An 18846-nucleotide genomic window follows, 5' to 3' on the forward strand; every position below is an offset into this window, starting at 1 on the left:
AATTGTCTCCAGTCCTATACACAATAATGTAAATAGATGCATTTGTAGGATTGTAGATAAATAATTGAATTATACACAATAATGGTTGAAAAACCTTGAATTGTAAATGTAAAATTCGGCCACGAACACACACCAAGTTTGATTAGTAAGAATTGAAATGTACTAATGGGCTATTCCAGAAAATAGGTGCACACCCCCTATAGAGGAGTAAATTTTCAATCAGAGAAATGTCCGGATTTCCAAGTATGCTTTCTGAAAACGACTGGATTTCCAGTTGCCAATGTTACTGGAAAAAGCTTGGAAATCCAATCAAATGAAGGAAAAATCACGGAAATGTTGAAAATGAGCTCTCAAATTGAGGATTTCAGATTTTCAACTATTTTTCTGCCAGATTTTTTTGCTTTTGTGCCCTTTAAAAGTCTGGATTTCCAACAGTCACGATTGGACAAAAAGTCCGGATATCCGAACTCCTCTATAGGGGGTGTGCATCTATTTTCTGGAATAGCCCAATATCGCTTCTAACTGCTCATGAATGAAGGAATCACACTCGTTTGAATTTATAGTACGTGGGGCTATATATGTGTTTGGGATTTTATTCAGATTTCCTACATTTTGTGGAACCAATGTTTTTTGCATCCTTAAACCCGAAATGATACAAATTTTATTGGTTCCCAGGCCCATAACCAGGGGGCGGATGCCCCCCCCCCCCATTGCCCAAGGGTTCCCTTTTTTTACCCCAAAAGTCCCATTTGCGATAGAAGCGAGTGAAAAAAATAGTATTTTTCAAAATCCGCCCAGTCCATAAAGGTCCAATTTTTGAAGGAAAAAAAAGAGTCCACTTTTTCAAAATCAGTAATTTGTATACCGTAAAACATAGCTTTCATCAAAAACACTCGATGCTTATAGACGAGGTTTTACGGTATCGCAAATTAAAAAACTAAACAAAATTATTTGAAAGCAGAAGGACATTCCTCGTATTCAGAATACAATTCGATATGTCTGGTGTGCTCCCACAAAAAATACTGTGCAGATGTTGCTATCCGATCCCTTAAAAGCAGCAAGCTATTGGTCGAAGTTGTTGCAGTACAAGTATATTGCGAAACTTACGATTCCTGTCTGGTCTGTGTCCGATGTTCAATGTTGATAGAAAATCATATCCAGAGATATAAGCTAACGAAAATATTCTAAAATTGTCAAAAATTAATATTTGAAAACATTTTGTAAGTACCGGGGTAATTGTGTGGACATGTATATCGTATCACCTATACACTCTAAACTGCTTAATACAAAATGATTAAAAAAAACTCAATGTTAAGTAAAAAGGGGAACAGAGTAACAAAATGAGTAAACGGAACTCAACATTGATTAAATTCTACTCAATAATGAGTAATATTTAATCAACATTGAGTTCAATTCACGCATTTTGTTGCTCTGCGCCATTTTACTCAACATAATGCATCAACACTCTCAACAGGTTCGAAGGAAAGGTGCACAAGTTAATTAAACATTTATTTATGCGAAATACACTCCGGGATCCCGTAATTTTATGCAAACCTGCAGTCATGGATGCAATGTTAATTTTGAACACCCGGCACCAAAATTCGAGTAGCTTTTATGATGTGTGCATGTATTTTTACGCATCTTTTCCATATTGAGTGTCTTCTCCTTAGGAACACCCAAAAGCAGTGGCGTGGCGTCATAGGGGCAGGGTTTGGCACGTTATACAATGAAAATAATTCAGAAAATCCCACAGGAAAATTGCCGAAAACGGCTTATGCCCCACATCAGACCCGATTCCCCCAATCATGGTCGGTGCCCCCCACAATATGATGACACAGGCTACGCCACTGCCCAAAAAAACCTTTCTAGGCCGATCCCACCCGCCGACACCTAGGCCTATATATGCCTATGCGTATGTTGAAGATTACCTTTTGCAGTAAAACAAAAACCACCACCATGCACCAACATCAACAACAACAACAAACAACCCACACACACACCGAAAATAGTTTATAATCTAAGACGTCATGGATCTTTTGGCCTGGGTAATAATTGACCATAGATTCTCCCCGCAGAGCTGCTAATCCATCCCCAACATGCCCAATCGTATTCAAAATTGACACAACATATATTAACAATATTTCAGAAACAGTTTGCATTTAAATGTTTGAATTTTTTATATTACCAAAAACGTACAGTGGTACAAGCATACATAATATACAAACATTTACTTATGCATTGCTAATTAGGAGCAGGTACACATTTTAGCATTGTAAATCGACTGTGGAGTAGGCCTATACAAAAAGTACAACTGCTAAGGCTAATTGTAGTACAAAAATGTTAACTGTTACAGGAGCAATTTCTGCATGGTTAAACAAAGGTGATGAACATTATCGTGCTCCAAGAAGCTTTCGTAGTTAACCTATTTGTGCTCCAAGAAGTTGTTATGATGCGTGTCCATTACTCTCACCCAAGGTATTCAGTATTCAACCAAATTCTGTTCAATGACCCTTTTTTATTCAGAATAATAAGGGAAAAAACGCGTATAGAAACATACACTGCAAAAAAAAAAAAAAAAGACTGTACTGATTACACACTTTTTTATAATCGATCTGTAAACACATTTCAAACCTGACACCAATTTTCAAAAATATTAAAATTAGGCCTTTAAACATTGTTAATGCAAATCAAATGATGAATTCCTGAGCAGAATTAGCCATTAATTTTTAATGTATTCAACAAAAGGGAATATTAAACTATAGAATAAGTGAGAAGAAAGGACATGTTTTTATCTACACTGTTTTTGCGATGTCGATGAAGGCCTACTCATTTTGTGTTTCGTTCGGAAGTTTTGAGGTCATCGATTATCAACATTATCCAGTTAATCATGCAAACGCAAACCGCCAAAACATCCGCTTCTCTTACTTATTCTATACCTTTACATGTGATTAACTCAGCACAAAAACTTCGTCAGTTTGATAAATAGGTATAAATATGAAAATTTAAACACGTTCATAAATACACTAATTGAATTCTCAATGTTTATTACACATATTGAACAAGTGGTATTTACCACAAATAAGGCAAAAGAAAATTAGGAACCCATCAGAGCAACGGTGACATGATCGATTTGGGTAAGGAGCATGTGATATACGACCCCCGGCCCCAGTCAGAGTCACATGCCCCGAATATATACTTTAAACGAGGTACACGGGAGAACTAATTTCACATATCGCGAATGAAGGTTCTATCTGCAAAATCTGCCACGTGACGATAATTATGTACAAGATAGAATGTATAGTGTCGAATATATAGGGTCTTCTTGCACCGACTTTGGTATATAAATAGGCTACATGTACATGATCATTCAAGTTTTGTGCCCGGTTTTGTGTAACATTCAGCATATATAAATATAATATTTACATGGAATCCAGCATGTTTTAAACACCCTTCTCTGATGATCAATTATACTTTTTTTTCTGAAAGATGACATACCTATATTGTAACACAAGTTTAGCACAAATACTTTCATTCGGGAACTACTTTAGTTGTCAAGCCAAAAACACATGTCAGGGAAAGTGTATCACCTTTAGAAAAAAAAATATTGGTGCATGGGTCTCATTTTATCAATGGTAAAAGAGTGTCAGTTCTGCGAAATTCGGGTGGCACATTCACGCAGTATAATATTTGTAATTTGTATTATTCTATATATGCATTTACAAAGTCTGTGAGAACTTTCCTCTTTAACAAGAGCTAACAAGATAAAACAAAGACACATTTCCTGAAACAACATCCCACCATTTCCTGAATTAAGAATTTCCAACACCTTTCATGCGGCCGCGTTTATGAACTTTTTTTAGACTCGTGACTTCCGGCATATGCTTAAATGTCATAATATTAAAGGGGGGTAACCCTATTGGTTTTGGATATGGATTGTCTTTTAAAATTACATAATAATATCAAATATCTCCCCCTTTATGCTGCTTTGTGAAAAAACGAGAGCATTTTCAGCGTAAATGTGAATAAATAGCCAAATTTGCAATCCAATACCTTGTATACGTGAATTGCATTCTGGGTAGGCATGCAACAGACAACAATTCCCGTTCGCAATGCCCGACCCGTATTGAACGGAAAATATTTGGTTTTTTTTGGTTTTTTTGTTTTTTCGTACCGTTTCAGAAAAAAAGGAAACAAAATATATTTCCCCTTGCAATATGTACATTTCAAATGAATATAAAAATGTTTGGGTTAAAAATGGAGAGAAAAAAAACCTTCCGATACCGGGTTTTGAACCGGGTACCTCTCGGGTAAAAGAACGGCGCGCTAGCCAATTGAGCTATTTCACCAACTGAAATAATCAAGGAATTGTTTTAATTATATACGGCGGACCGTCTCCTCAGCACTTAGCGTAGTCTCCTACACAGCCAGTTTGCGTCGGTCTGACACTCGTCGATCCTCGTGATAGCCACATACAGTCTGGCCGCGAGACTACACTTAGCGTAGTTCGCTTTTTTCTCTTCCCATGATCCGAAGAAATTTTTATTGTTTACAAACTGGTAACCTGTAAAAACCGCTGTGATTCATGATTTCTCCGGAAATACATCGACTTGGAGCGTCAAATTTCAGGATAGTAATGAGAAAAAATAGTATCTATTATGTGATACCAAAACCTCATCAACAATGAAAAAATCGGGGGATGATGCTGTCGATCGGGTTACGGACCTTTAAGCCGATTATTTTATTATATTGATATTATTTCCGTGTTTATCTTTGTATTTTATTATATTTAGTGTTAAATACTGGAGTAACACCCGGGGTAGCCTCATATCTGATATGGTACAATAATCATATAAAACGTCATTAAATTATTTTTCATCAGGCACAGATAAAGATGGTAACTGTATCATGATATACCGTAAAACCTCGTCTACAAGCATATAGAGTGCTTCTGATGAACGCTAAATTAACCCAGACGCCATTATGGAATTTGTGAACAAATAAATTACAAATATAGATCCAAGCAAATACAAACAAATTGCAAGACTAATCTATTGTATTGGCATATTTACGCATGTATCGTATTAATTTAGTTTTCATCAAAAACACTATATGCTTCTAGACGAGGTTTTACGGTTAGAGGTTATAAAAAAAATTAAAAAATCATAAAAATTATTATTTCATTGAGTCAAATGCTTTTCAAAATTCATATAGTGGAAATAAAATGCAATATTCAATTTTACACATTTCTGTTCAAGTCGAGTTATTTACTTGTGGACACTCTTATCAATCAGAGCAGACTGATCCTACTGGTACGGTCATCTAACAACATTTCTGATTGGTTGATAACTTGAAATATTCATTTCAATTGCCAATTACGACTACGCTTTAACCTATTTATGGCCAAACTTGCATTTGCAGATGATCTTAATAATACCCCCCTTGATTGGTTCAAAATTGGACACAATATTCATTTTGGCCAATCGGCAGGTAGTTATGATATAACTTGCATATAGTTTATTAGAAAGTTTCACAGAAATAAACAAATTTCCGTGGAATTACTTAAAGTAAATGCATGTTTTAAAATTATGTTCAAAATTTACAAATATAATATACATGATCTATTTCCTGAAACATTTCCACCTTGAACCAGCCGAGGAGTTAACATTCCAAAAACCTATATAGAATTATATATAGAATAGAATATTGGAATAGATTTAAAACGGGTGGCTCCCTGTAATTTAGGGCTATGTTTGAAATTTCAGTTCATGAATTCATTCCAAATTGTCAACGTTTACAAGTACTGCGTGCCTTTATAACTTATTATACATTCACATTCAGCTCACATTTTTTGTTCTCAGTCTTGGAAACAACTTGATAAAATATTGTTCTCTCTTTAACGAGTTGCACCGAGTATTCTCTGTACCGATGGTACACTCTGTTGTCGCCTGTCCTTAAAAACATAAGCGATTTGGGAATAACTTATTTGTTCACATTCTTCACCATTCGCCGATGATGGAATGGGGCAAGTTTGTAAAATATTTTCAGTAGAGGCACTGTTCACTCCTTGGTCTGTAAAATCAAGTTCAGCGTAGCTTATTTTCTTAGACGGACTTGCCGATCTTAATTGCGGTGAATCCGGTTCTTCTCCGTAACCGCTGCTCGAACTATCCGATCTTGCGAACGGGGTTTGAGCACTGACGTCGCGTGTATAATTGGCGTAATCATGATAACCGAGTGTTCGAGACGTTGGGCTCGTAACACCCATGTTCATATAATCATGATGGTTAAAGTCGGTATTGATTGGCATTGAGACGAAACAAGATGACGGAGTTAGGTCTGGCAAAGAAAGGGCAAGATGTCGTCTTTGGAGTGACGCGTTCGAATCCTCGCGAATCTTAGGCATCTTACGTCGAGATGGTCTTTGATAATGACCTACAGTTTTGCCCTGAGTCACCACCGTTTGACTTCGCACTCTTTGCGTTTCTGTTGGACTAATTTGATGGGGAAACTCATAGTCAGATATTTTGTCAGCTGCGGCAGCATGATTAGGGGTAGTTAGGTCCGGATTCTTGGCCGAACGGTCTTTGGTTGTGGAATCTACTGTGAAGTAGGTCTGATTATCGTTCTGCGAGTTGGCTTTGAAGTCGGCATCTGCATAGGCTTCTTCAATTTGTTTGTGGTCGCTTTGTAATGAACCTTTTCGGCTATCGTTTTCGGGAATATGGTCGTAATTGGTATCAATACCACCAGCAGTACTAGCAGTAGCCGTGGTGGCAGCAAGATCTATATCACCAAGGTCACAAGTTTTATAAGTATTAGTTTGTGTTAGTTCTTCTTCATTCCGTGTTTGGTTATGCCCGAAATTATTCAAATGATTCAGTGATATCATGTTGAAGTCCATGTTTCCAGGATGATGTCTATTTTTGTATATCGAACCAGCTTTGTATAATCCCAAAACAAGCAAGGTTATTAAAACACCGGCAATAATACAACCAAAAACCGCACCGAGGGGCAAGCCACGGTCATGGTTGCTAACAGCTCCCATTTCGGGTACAATCGATGAAGTGGGGTCTGGCAAGAAGGAATGATCAACTATTCTTAATCTTACATGATCGGTATTTCGCAAATCCGTGTAAGTCACGACCACACACACAATAAGGGCATTGTTATCTTCTGTTTGAACAGAATTCAAAATTAAAACATCCCCACTGTCTCCAGTGATAATCAATCGATCGTTTTCAGTTATCAATTGGCCATTCCAATACCAAAAGTAAGTGGCAATTGAGGGTTCACCTTCTCCCATGCATGTGAATTCAACATTTTCCCCAATCCTCACAGGGCCAGGACGAGAATATACTCTGACATGCGGAACCAAGCGTAAAGGCGTCAAAGAACATTCCTTCACCGTATCAACACCGAGTGATGTCGATTTACACACAAATGCAACTCCGTTGTCTTCAGAAGTTAATGTTCGCTCATGATATCCTTCAAATTCAGTCGAAGTCGTCTGTAAAGGTATGCCTTCTCGGTACCAAGTCAACGTTGCGGGCGGAGAACCCCCTCGAGAAATACAAATCAACCGCACCTCCATTCCTGAAGAAAACTGCTCAGAAGGTTCTGTTGCGCATAATGGGTAACTGGAATCTGGTGGCATAGGATCTTGTATGATGATTTTCTTAATGACAACGTCAACCCATATGTCGTCAATGGTGTGGTACATACATGAATATTTGCCAGCATCTTCGCGGGTTATGTTGGATATTTTTAAATTAAAGTCACCGTTATCGCCAACGACACTAAGTCGGTTGAGTAAATTAGAAGGCAAGTTTCTCTTGACTTTAACTTGATAATTCTCACTAAGATACTCCACATATTTGTGGGAATACCAATACACTGGAGAGGTCCTTCTCGTCAAAGTTGATGTTGGTACGTAACATCTTAGTTCAACGTTGCCTCCTTCGTGTACTACAAGAGCGGAACAACATAAAACGAAGAGCACAAACACAAAGAGCAAGATGAGTGAAGTCCTCATGGTTGTAAGTCGAGCGGGGTTCTGGTAAAGCAATGACAAAACATGAAACCAAAGAACAGCAGTTTACAAGTTCAGTATGTTTTCCTCATTTCGACGTGTACTGGACTTCAGCTTCAGGAAACGGAAACATCAATGCTGACAACAAAAAAAACTTTGTGGGCGACTGGTATAAATGGGTGCACGCAATAGGATAAGGTGTTTCTAGATGTAAACAATAGACGTTCGTAATGCGTTAGGGACGCGTCCCTACATTGATTAATCGAACATCGAAATTCATTTTAATCACCAGTTTACTATATCATTACAATTATTAATTTTTATTTTTCAAACCTTTTCCTCAAAATCCAAATAACAGGTAAACAAATTTATTGATTTATTGAACGTATATAACACTGTCAGTTATCATGGTTATAACGATGCTTTGTTGATTTTATACGAAAACTATTACAGTGCTATTAATTATGATTATTACAAGTAACTAAACTTTTTATTAGACATTAAAACAATCAGGTGAATGATGAGACAATAATATCAAGTATCATTATTTTCCCGATTGTATTAAAAAGATTTGAACCAAAAATACTTTTCAAACGAATTGACATCGAGTTGATAGTTCATTTTAAGGCCACATAAAACAAAAAAAACCGTTTCGCGTCCTCACCTTTTTGCAAAAAATGACGAGGGAGGGAGGGAATGAGGGAGGGAATGAGGGAGGGGAGGGAGTGAGGAAGGAAGGAAGGAGGTAGGGAGGGAACTTTTAGTAAATTGACAAAATACGGCAGTTTTTTCGTAAAATCGACATTGTTAGCATATTTCAGCATCTGCCAGTGCCAGGAAAACGACGAGACCCTTTTTAAAATTTAAGATTACAAAGGGTTAGACCCTTTACAGTTCCACAAAAACAATTTTAAGATTTTAAAAATCTTAAAATTTAATATGAAAATTAAAAATTAAAAAAAAAAAAAGACTGCTTACAGAAAGTGATGAGGAGGCGGACGCGAAACGAATTATTTTGTTTTTATATTTGGGCTTACAATGATGAGCCCTTCTGCAGGGACTGTCTTTTGGAATTTGCATGAGAGCATTAAATATAGCTCTTCTGGGGCCTTCAAGGAGAGCTGTTTAAAGCATTTACAATATAATGTAAGGAGAGAATGGTCAACAAAGGAGAGCTAAAAATCACTCTCCTGTATCAGATTTAAGAAGAGCAGTAGAGAGCAATTGATCTCACTCTCCTCAAAAGGCAGTCCCTGCTTCTGGACTTTGTAGTTATATTCTCAACAAAAATCGACAAGAGAAAACATTGACAATGATCTGATTCGGCCACAGTATATGGAAACCACCTGCGACCCTATAATTATGGTAAAAGAGTGTTTCTTCTATGTACATCTCTAGCAAGTTACTTCATTTTGCTATGATTGAAGTTTTCTATTCCAGTCATGTCAGTCATGTGAGAAAAGGTTGCAGCATACAATTGAAACAATGTATGTTAACTATGGCACATACCTTGGCAGAAGAAAGTATCTTCCGCTTATTGTCTATGACAAGTTAAAGCCTTTTACCAAATGAGGGTCATTGAAAAATCGACCAAAGATATGGCAAAAGAAAGCAACATGTCAGTGAAGTAAATATAAGATACACCCTATAGCCATATTAGGGACACCCGATGAATCATAAGGAATTCCTATGTTACCCAAAACAGTAAAGGTTTAAAGGGCAGTAATTCCTTGAGTGTTACTTTTTATCGAGTTTCGAGTGCGAGTTAGCCGAGTTTTGAGTTCAAGTTTTGAGTTTGAGTTTCGAGTTCCAATTTTCAAACTCTTATGGGAGCACAGCGAACAAGAAAATTTGCAAAATAAGCGTTTGCGTACTGTTTTCCTAAGCCTGTTTAGAGCGGTTTCTTAAAATATACCTCATGATTCATGAATGTGCCAAAAATCTCGCTTTACCCCATTTGGACCTGCCAAAAAATTCTTGTCCTCCCCCTTTTTTTTGCCCTTCCAAAAATTGCTTTCCCCCACTCTTTTTGCCCATGGGGGCAGATAATTATTACACAGTCCATTCGGAGTGAACCGATTCAAATACACCGGTTACACCCACCTTCCAAGTAAAATGAAAGTATCTTTTAAGTTGTTTACTTGCAGATACTCTGTATTATGTGGAGTAAATTGATGCGCTATTCCAGGCAATAGATGCACACTCTTTTTTAATTTTATTTAAGGAGTTTGAATTTTCGGAACTTGTTGGTCTAGTCGTGATAATTGAAAACCAGACTTTTAAAGTGCTCAAAGGCGAAAACTCATGCAGAAAAATAATTCAAAATCGGAAATACTCAAGCTCATTTTGAACAATTTCGTAATTGTTCATTCATTTATTTGCATTTCCAAGTTTTTTTTCCAGTAACATTGGCAACCGAAATTCCAGTCTTTTTCAGAAAGCAAATCCAGACTTATTGAAAAGTTACTCCTAGTTCTATAATAGGGTGTGCACTAATTTTTATAGACTGTAGCGAGTTATGTAAGCTATCCACCAGTGGAGCTTCTGCGACCCCTACGCAGAACTTCCGATAGTGGATTATCTGCGCACGGTGGACGCAAGGAATCCACAGTCGGATTTTCTGCGCACGTGCACTGAAAATCCCCTCCGTATATAGTTCCGGTGGATTAATTCTGCGCACGGTCGCAGGGAATCCACGGACGGATTTTCGGCGCACGTGCTCAGAAACTCCCCTCCGTATATAGTTCCGGTGGAGTAATTCTGCGCACGGTCGCAGGGAATCCACGGACGGATTTTCGGCGCACGTGCTCAGAAACTCTCCTCCGTATATAGCTCCGGTGGAGTAATTCTGCGCACGGTCGCAGGGAATCCACGGACGGACTTTCGGCGCACGTGCGCAGAAACTCCCCTCCGTATATAGCTCCGGTGGAGTAATTCTGCGCACGGTCGCAGGGAATCCACGGACGGATTTTCGGCGCACGTTTTAATCATCTCATGAATTGTTATGATTTAATATTATTAAATGGTAGAAAGTATGAAATATTATTTATATATATAACTCCGGTGGAGTAATTCTGCGCACGGTCGCAGGGAATCCACGGACGGATTTTCGGCGCACGTTTTTAATCATCTCATGATTTGTTATGATTTAATATTATTAAATGGTATAAAGTAAGAAATATTATTTTAGGGCCTATATGTTTAGAGGCAGTTCTGCGCATCAAGTTTCATGAAATCATGTTTAAAAACACGTTGAAAAAATAACTTAGAAAGTAAGAAATATTATATATATTTTTAGAGTCAGAACGGTGGAGTTTTTCTGCGCACGGTCGCAGGGAATCCACAGTCGGACTTTCGGCGCACGTGCGCAGAAACTCCCCTCCGTATATAGCTCCGGTGGATTAATTCTGCGCACGGTCGCAGGGAATCCACGGACGGACTTTCGGCGCACGTTTTAATCATCTCATGAATTGTTATGATTTAATATTATTAAATGGTAAAAAGTAAGAAATATTATTTTAGTGCCTATATGTTTAGAGTCAGTTCTGCGCATCAAGTTTCATGTTTAAAAAATAACTTAGAAAGTAAGAAATATTATATTTAGAGTCAGAACGGTGGAGTTTTTCTGCGCACGGTCGCAGTGAATCCACGGACGGACTTTCGGCGCACGTGCGCAGAAACTCCCCTCCGTATATAACTCCGGTGGAGTAATTCTGCGCACGGTCGCAGGGAATCCACTAACGGATTTTCGGCGCACGATTTAATCATCTCATGAATTGTTATGATTTAATATTATTAAATGGTAGAAAGTAAGAAATATTATTTTAGGGCCTATATGTTTAGAGTCAGTTCTGCGCATCAAGTTTCATGTTTAAAAACTAACTTAGAAAGTAAGAAATAAATTATTATACATATATTTAGAGTCAGAACGGTGGAGTAATTCTGCGCACGTGCGCAGAAACTCCCCAGGTAGAAAGTATGAAATATTATTTATATATAACTATGAAATATTATTTATATATAACTCCGGTGGAGTAATTCTGCGCACGTCGCAGGGAATCCACTAACGGATTTTCGGCGCACGATTTAATCATCTCATGAATTGTTATGATTTAATATTATTAGGCCTAAATGGTAGAAAGTATGAAATATTATTTTAGGGCCTATATGTTTAGAGTCAGTTCTGCGCATCAAGTTTCATGTTTAAAAAAATAACTTAGAAAGTAAGAAATATTATATATATATTTAGAGTCAGAACGGTGGAGTTTTTCTGCGCACGGTCGCAGGGAATCCACGGACGGATTTTCGGCGCACGTTTTAATCATCTCATGAATTGTTATGATTTACCTTCTGAACCTTCTGAGTTTTTAGTCAGCAAGGCGGAATACCGCAAGTCGCTAACGTAACTCTGGAACCTAATAATTTAATATTATTAAATGGTAGAAAGTAAGAAATATTATTTAGGGCCTATATATATTTCTACTCTAATTTCGGTTTTTTTGCGGATGCTACGTAAGCGGCGGGCGCGAAACCTCCAAAATCGGAGGGTTTGCGTCCATTTTAAATATTGTTAATAATGTTCATACTCCAAATTCGGAGTTTAAAATTATAGTAATATTATTTTTCCAAGGATTTTAAAGGTTATTAATGGATTGACGAATTTCCCAGTAGGCGCTAATGCTATGGCCTATTCCGCCAGAGGCGGTAAAGATAAGACGGCTTATTACACAGTAGGTGGGATATAGATGAGATGAGATTAGGCCAACTGCTAAGTATCTAAATAATATCAGGAATAATCCGATTCCGCGGTAATTGTTAATTAGTCATTGAACCAAAAGATCAAAGGTGTCGTGATGAGAAGATTCCACGAAAATTGTTAATTAGCCATTGAATCAATAGATCAATGATGCCGGGATGAGAAATCCCGCTGTTTTGCAGCATTGAAAATAATTTGAAAAGATATAGAGATGATCACAAGAATAATCCGATTCCGTCAGAATCATAATGTTATATACCGGTAATAGGCCTATGTATTGATAATTCTTGTTTTTGTAATTTTACTATTTATCAGCCTGTCTTTATATTTACTTAATGTCATGCATTTGTTTTGTTTTCACATTTTTTAATATTCTAACTATAGGTTTTCTCAGTTAATTTAACGCATTTTTCGTTATATTTAATATCCCGTTAAGGGAACTGGCATGATCGTTTCGACAGTATTTTTTGTGGGACGTTTAAATGTCGGGTTATATAAATGGTATATTAAGGGTATAAAATGTTTTCATAACATTAAAAAACATTTGTGATAATCTACTGCTCAGCAAACACAAAATGTTTTACAGAAAACGTTTAAATGTCGGGTTATATAAAGGGTACAGAAACGTTTTAATAACATTCCAAAAACATTTTTGAAAACTTGATACAAAACATTCTAAACAGGATGTTATTTTGGGGTTGAAAAAATATTTTGCGAAAAACGTTTGCCCAAAATATTTGCTATAACGTTTTAAAAACGTTTTCATGACCTTTATACAACCCGACATTTAAATGTTATTAAAACGTTTTGAAAAAACATTTTAAGAACATTTCTGTGTTTGCTGCGTGCAAATATTTTAACATAATGCTATTTAAGTGTTGACAAAATATTTGGCAAAAAATGTTTGCAAAAATAGTTTACAATAAAATTTTGAAAACATTTAAAAATATTGTTGTAGTGTGTTTTACCATACAAAACGTTTTAAAACGTTTTCATGACCTTTATATAACCCGACATTTTAATGTTATTAAAACGTTTTTACCTAAACCAAAAGCCAAAATATAACTTATTTAAAACATTTTAAAAAAGTTTTTGTGATTACTGGGAATACGAAGAATGTCTTTCTGATATCAAATAATTTTCATTTTATGAAATTTACGATATAATACAAATTTTATGACGAAGTAAATTTTATAAATTTACTGATATATTCTTAAAGTATATGAAGCTGGGAAGAAAAGCCGACGATCAATTGAAAAATTTGACCTTTCATATTGAAGATATGGAATTTTTTCCCCAAAAGACCTTTTTTTTTTGGTGTTTTTGGAAAAAATCCATCTCTTCAAATTTAATAATTAATAATTTATATTTTGAAAAACACATATTCATATAAATATAATTCGGTTTTTTTAAAATCAATATACTTTAATTGCCTTGTCCAGAAAAGGTACATTGATTCGACGCATCGAATTGTTTTAAATTATTCTAAGCATGTTATTTATAGTTTTCTTTGTAGGTTCTTTATAGGCCGTACTGCTAAGATCCATAAGTAAATTGATTTTGATATATAATAAATTATATATTATATCCAATATGATTTGTATTTTGGGATTTGGTATTATCTTTTTTAATTATATCCCTGACTTTGTGGTTTGATTTTGGACTGGAAAGGGACCTTTTTTCTTTTAATTTTATCGAATAAATTACAATCATACCATTTCGCGGAATAGATCATATCAACCAAGTGGCGCAATTAATTCCTTAATTCTTGAAAACAAAAAATCTGCTTTATCTTTTTGTAACCTGGTTTGTTTGTGGATGTTGCTGTATGTTACACGGTTTCTATCATTATTTCTATCAATTAGATTTGAGTTCAGTTTGTCTTTATTTCTTTTGATTTAGCTTGTTTTTTTTCTCTTTCTTTTCTCTTAAAATTGGACTAATTATATATGTTGAAGGGCTTTTATCTTTTGGATTAGAATATTAGGCCTATAGCTTTATTTGGTCGAAGAAACCTAATAGGCCTACATGTACGTATATCTTTCGAAACTTTTAAATAGTTGTTGATATAATGAACAAATAATATAGCAACAATATTAATACAACATACATAGTAATGGATTTTTGGGTCGTAAACTTGTAAGTAGAATATTTTTAATTAGACATATACATAAATTATCATTGATATAATGAATATATATTTCTAAGTTATTCTCTACAAATTGTAATACTGTAATAAGTAAATTTGATTAAATGAAGGTATTATTCATTCATTCATTCATTCATTCATTCACTTGTTTTGTTATAATATTGAGTAGCATACGCAAAAAATCCGAAATTGGAGTAGTAAACATTATTAACAATATTTAACCATATGATTTAACATACATTTATAAATGGCGATTTTTTTTTTTACAAAATAACTAAGAAGTATACACAACATGGGCAATCGAATAAATATAAATCTAGGAACTTTCCTGATCCAGGCATTCGATGTTTTTAATATAGTCCATATTCTGAATTTCGGAACGAAATCAAACTTTATCGCGGTAGGAAATATAATGAAAATAGTTAGAATATAGCTGAGACAATAAGTAAAAAAAAGACTTGGTAAATAGTAAAAGTACAAAAACAAGAATTATCAATACATATTTTATGCCTATGAAAATGAAAAATGATTCTCGCGGAATCGGATTATTCTTGGTATCATCATTATACCTCTTAAAATTATTTTCAATGCTGCAAAACAGCGGGGTTTCTCATCCCGGCATCATTGATCTATTGGTTCAATGGCTAATTAACAATTTTCGCGGAATCTTCTCATCACGACACCTTTGATCTTTTGGTTCAATGACTAATTAACAATTACCGCGGAATCGGATTATTCCTGATATTATTTAGATACTTAGCAGTTGGCCTAATCTCATCTCATCTATATCCCACCTACTGTGTCATAAGCCGTCTTATCTTTACCGCCTCTGGTGAAATAGGCCGTATCATTAGCGCCTACTGGGAAATTCGTCAATCCATTAATAACCTTTAAAATCCTTAGAAAAATAATATTACTATAATTTTAAACTCCGAATTTGGAGTATGAACATTATTAACAATATTTAAAACGGACGCAAACCCTCCGATTTGGGAGGTTTCACGCCCGCCGCTTGCGTAGCATCCGCAAAAAACCCGAAATTAGAGTAGAAATATATAGGCCCTAAATAATATTTCTTACTTTCTACCATTTAATAATATTAAATTATTAGGTTCCAGAGTTACGTTAGCGACTTGCGGTATTCCGCCTTGCTGACTAAAAACTCAGAAGGTTCAGAAGGTAAATCATAACAATTCATGAGATGATTAAAACGTGCGCCGAAAATCCGTCCGTGGAATAAATTCCCTGCGACCGTGCGCAGAATTACTGCACCGTTCTGACTCTAAAAATGATATATTATATTTCTTACTTTCTATTAGTTATGTTTTTTAAACATGAAACTTGATGCGCAGAACTGACTCTAAACATATATGCCCTAAATAAAATTTCATACTTTCTTCCATTTAATAATATTAAATCATAACAATTCATGAGATAATTAAAACGTGCGCCGAAAATCCGTCCGTGGATTCCCTGCGCCCGTGCGCAGAATTACTCCACCGGAGCTATATACGGAGGGGAGTTTCTGCGCACGTGCGCCAAAAATCCGTCCGTGGATTCCCTGCGACCGTGCGCAGAAACACTCCACCGTTCTGACTCTAAATATATATATAATCTTTCCTACTAAAACGTGCGCCGAAAGTCCGACTGTGGGTTCCCTGCGACCGTGCGCAGAACTTACTCCACCGTTCTGACTCTAAATATATATATATATATAATATTTCTTACTTTTAAAGTTATTTTTTAAAACATGAAACTTGATGCGCAGAACATACATTTATAAATGGCGATTTTTTTTTTACAAATAACTAAGAAGTATACACAACATGGGCAATCGAATAAATATAAATCTAGGAACTTTCCTGATCCAGGCATTCGATGTTTTTAATATAGGCCATATTCTGAATTACGGAACGAAATCAAACTTTATTGCGGTAGGAAATATAATGAAAATAGTTAGAATATAGCTGAGACAATAAGTAAAAAAAAAGACTTGGTAAATAGTAAAAGTACAAAAACAAGAATTATCAATACATATTTTATGCCTATGAAAATGAAAAATGATTCTCGCGGAATCGGATTATTCTTGGTATCATCATTATACCTCTTAAAATTATTTTCAATGCTGCAAAACAGCGGGGTTTCTCATCCCGGCATCATTGATCTATTGATTCAATGGCTAAATAACAATTTTCGCGGAATCTTCTCATCACGACACCTTTGATCTTTTGGTTCAATGACTAATTAACAATTACCGCGGAATCGGATTATTCCTGATATTATTTAGATACTTAGCAGTTGGCCTAATCTCATCTCATCTATATCCCACCTACTGTGTAATAAGCCATCTTATCTTTACCGCCTCTGGTGAAATAGGCCGTATCATTAGCGCCTACTGGGAAATTCGTCAATCCATTAATAACCTTTAAAATCCTTGGAAAATTAATATTACTATAATTTTAAACTCCGAATTTGGAGTATGAACATTATTAACAATATTTAAAACGGACGCAAACCCTCCGATTTTGGAGGTTTCGCGCCCGCCGCTTGCGTAGCATCCGCAAAAACTCCGAAATTGGAGTAGAAACATATAGGCCCTAAATAATATTTCTTACTTTCTACCATTTAATAATATCAAATCATAACAATTCATGAGATGATTAAAACGTGCGCCGAAAATCCGTCCGTGGATTCCCTGCGACCGTGCGCAGAATTACTCCAACTGCGCCCGTGCACCGAAAGTCCGACTGTGGATTCCCTGCGACCGTGCGCAGAATTAATCCACCGGAGTTATATTATATAAATAATATTTCATACTTTCTACCATTTAATAATATTAAATCATAACAATTCATGAGATGATTAAAACGTGCGCCGAAAGTCCGTCCGTGGATTCCCTGCGACCGTGCGCAGAATTAATCCACCGGAGTTATATTATATAAATAATATTTCATACTTTCTACCATTTAATAATATTAAATCATAACAATTCATGAGATGATTAAAACGTGCGCCGAAAGTCCGTCCGTGGATTCCCTGCGACCGTGCGCAGAATTACTCCACCGGAGCTATATACGGAGGGGAGTTTCTGCGCACGTGCGCCGAAAGTCCGTCCGTGGATTCCCTGCGACCGTGCGCAGAATTAATCCACCGGAGTTATATTATATAAATAATATTTCATACTTTCTACCATTTAATAATATTAAATCATAATAATTCATGAGATGATTAAAACGTGCGCCGAAAGTCCGTCCGTGGATTCCCTGCGACCGTGCGCAGAATTACTCCACCGGAGCTATATACGGAGGGGAGTTTCTGCGCACCGAAAGTCCGTCCGTGGATTCCTGCGACCGTGCGCAGAATTACTCCACCGGAGCTATATACGGAGGGGAGTTTCTGAGCACGTGCGCCGAAAATCCGTCCGTGGATTCCCTGCGACCGTGCGCAGAATTACTCCACCGGAACTATATATACGGAGGGGATTTTCAGTGCACGTGCGCAGAAAATCCGACTGTGGATTCCTTGCGTCCACCGTGCGCAGATAATCCACTATCGGAAGTTCTGCGCAGGGGTCGCAGAAGCTCCACTGGTGGATCATGTACATACATGCTGTAGCCTCTCAAAAAAAAAAAAATAATAAAACGTGAGTCCAGTTGATTAGTTTCATAATTCCAATTAAAGACTATTAGGCATTATTATAGTTGCAGAAAATGCGTCTTTATCTTAGAGGAGAGAATTAGTGCTAAAGCAGATTTTAGGATCAATTTTACAACGATATCATACATGTGTATGTAATTACAAAGAATAAGTGCCTATTCACAGACTGCACGACAATTCATTTGTCCAACAAGTATTCGTTATTTATCATGTTTATAGTCCGGTGGCAGACCAAGGTAGGTTGGTTTTGCCAGT

At 36.3% G+C, this 18846-nt stretch overlaps 1 protein-coding gene across 1 annotated transcript; it reads right to left on the reverse strand.

Annotated features, from left to right (window-relative positions):
* Window positions 1-4730: 4730 nt before the first annotated feature.
* Window positions 4731-8190, reverse strand: LOC140159076 (uncharacterized). Its single transcript, XM_072182414.1, has one exon. The coding sequence runs from the start codon at window positions 8030-8032 to the stop codon at window positions 5894-5896; it is 2139 nt and encodes a 712-aa protein (XP_072038515.1). The 5' UTR covers window positions 8033-8190; the 3' UTR covers window positions 4731-5893.
* Between the last annotated feature and the right edge of the window lie 10656 nt (window positions 8191-18846).

The sequence above is a fragment of the Amphiura filiformis genome, chromosome 8, assembly GCF_039555335.1.
Source record: "Amphiura filiformis chromosome 8, Afil_fr2py, whole genome shotgun sequence".
Lineage (NCBI taxonomy): Eukaryota > Metazoa > Echinodermata > Ophiuroidea > Amphilepidida > Amphiuridae > Amphiura > Amphiura filiformis.

What these genes read in the sequence shown, in the direction of transcription:
- LOC140159076 (XM_072182414.1), bottom strand. Translation starts at nt 8,032, where the DNA reads ATGAGGACTTCACTCATCTTGCTCTTTGTGTTTGTGCTCTTCGTTTTA.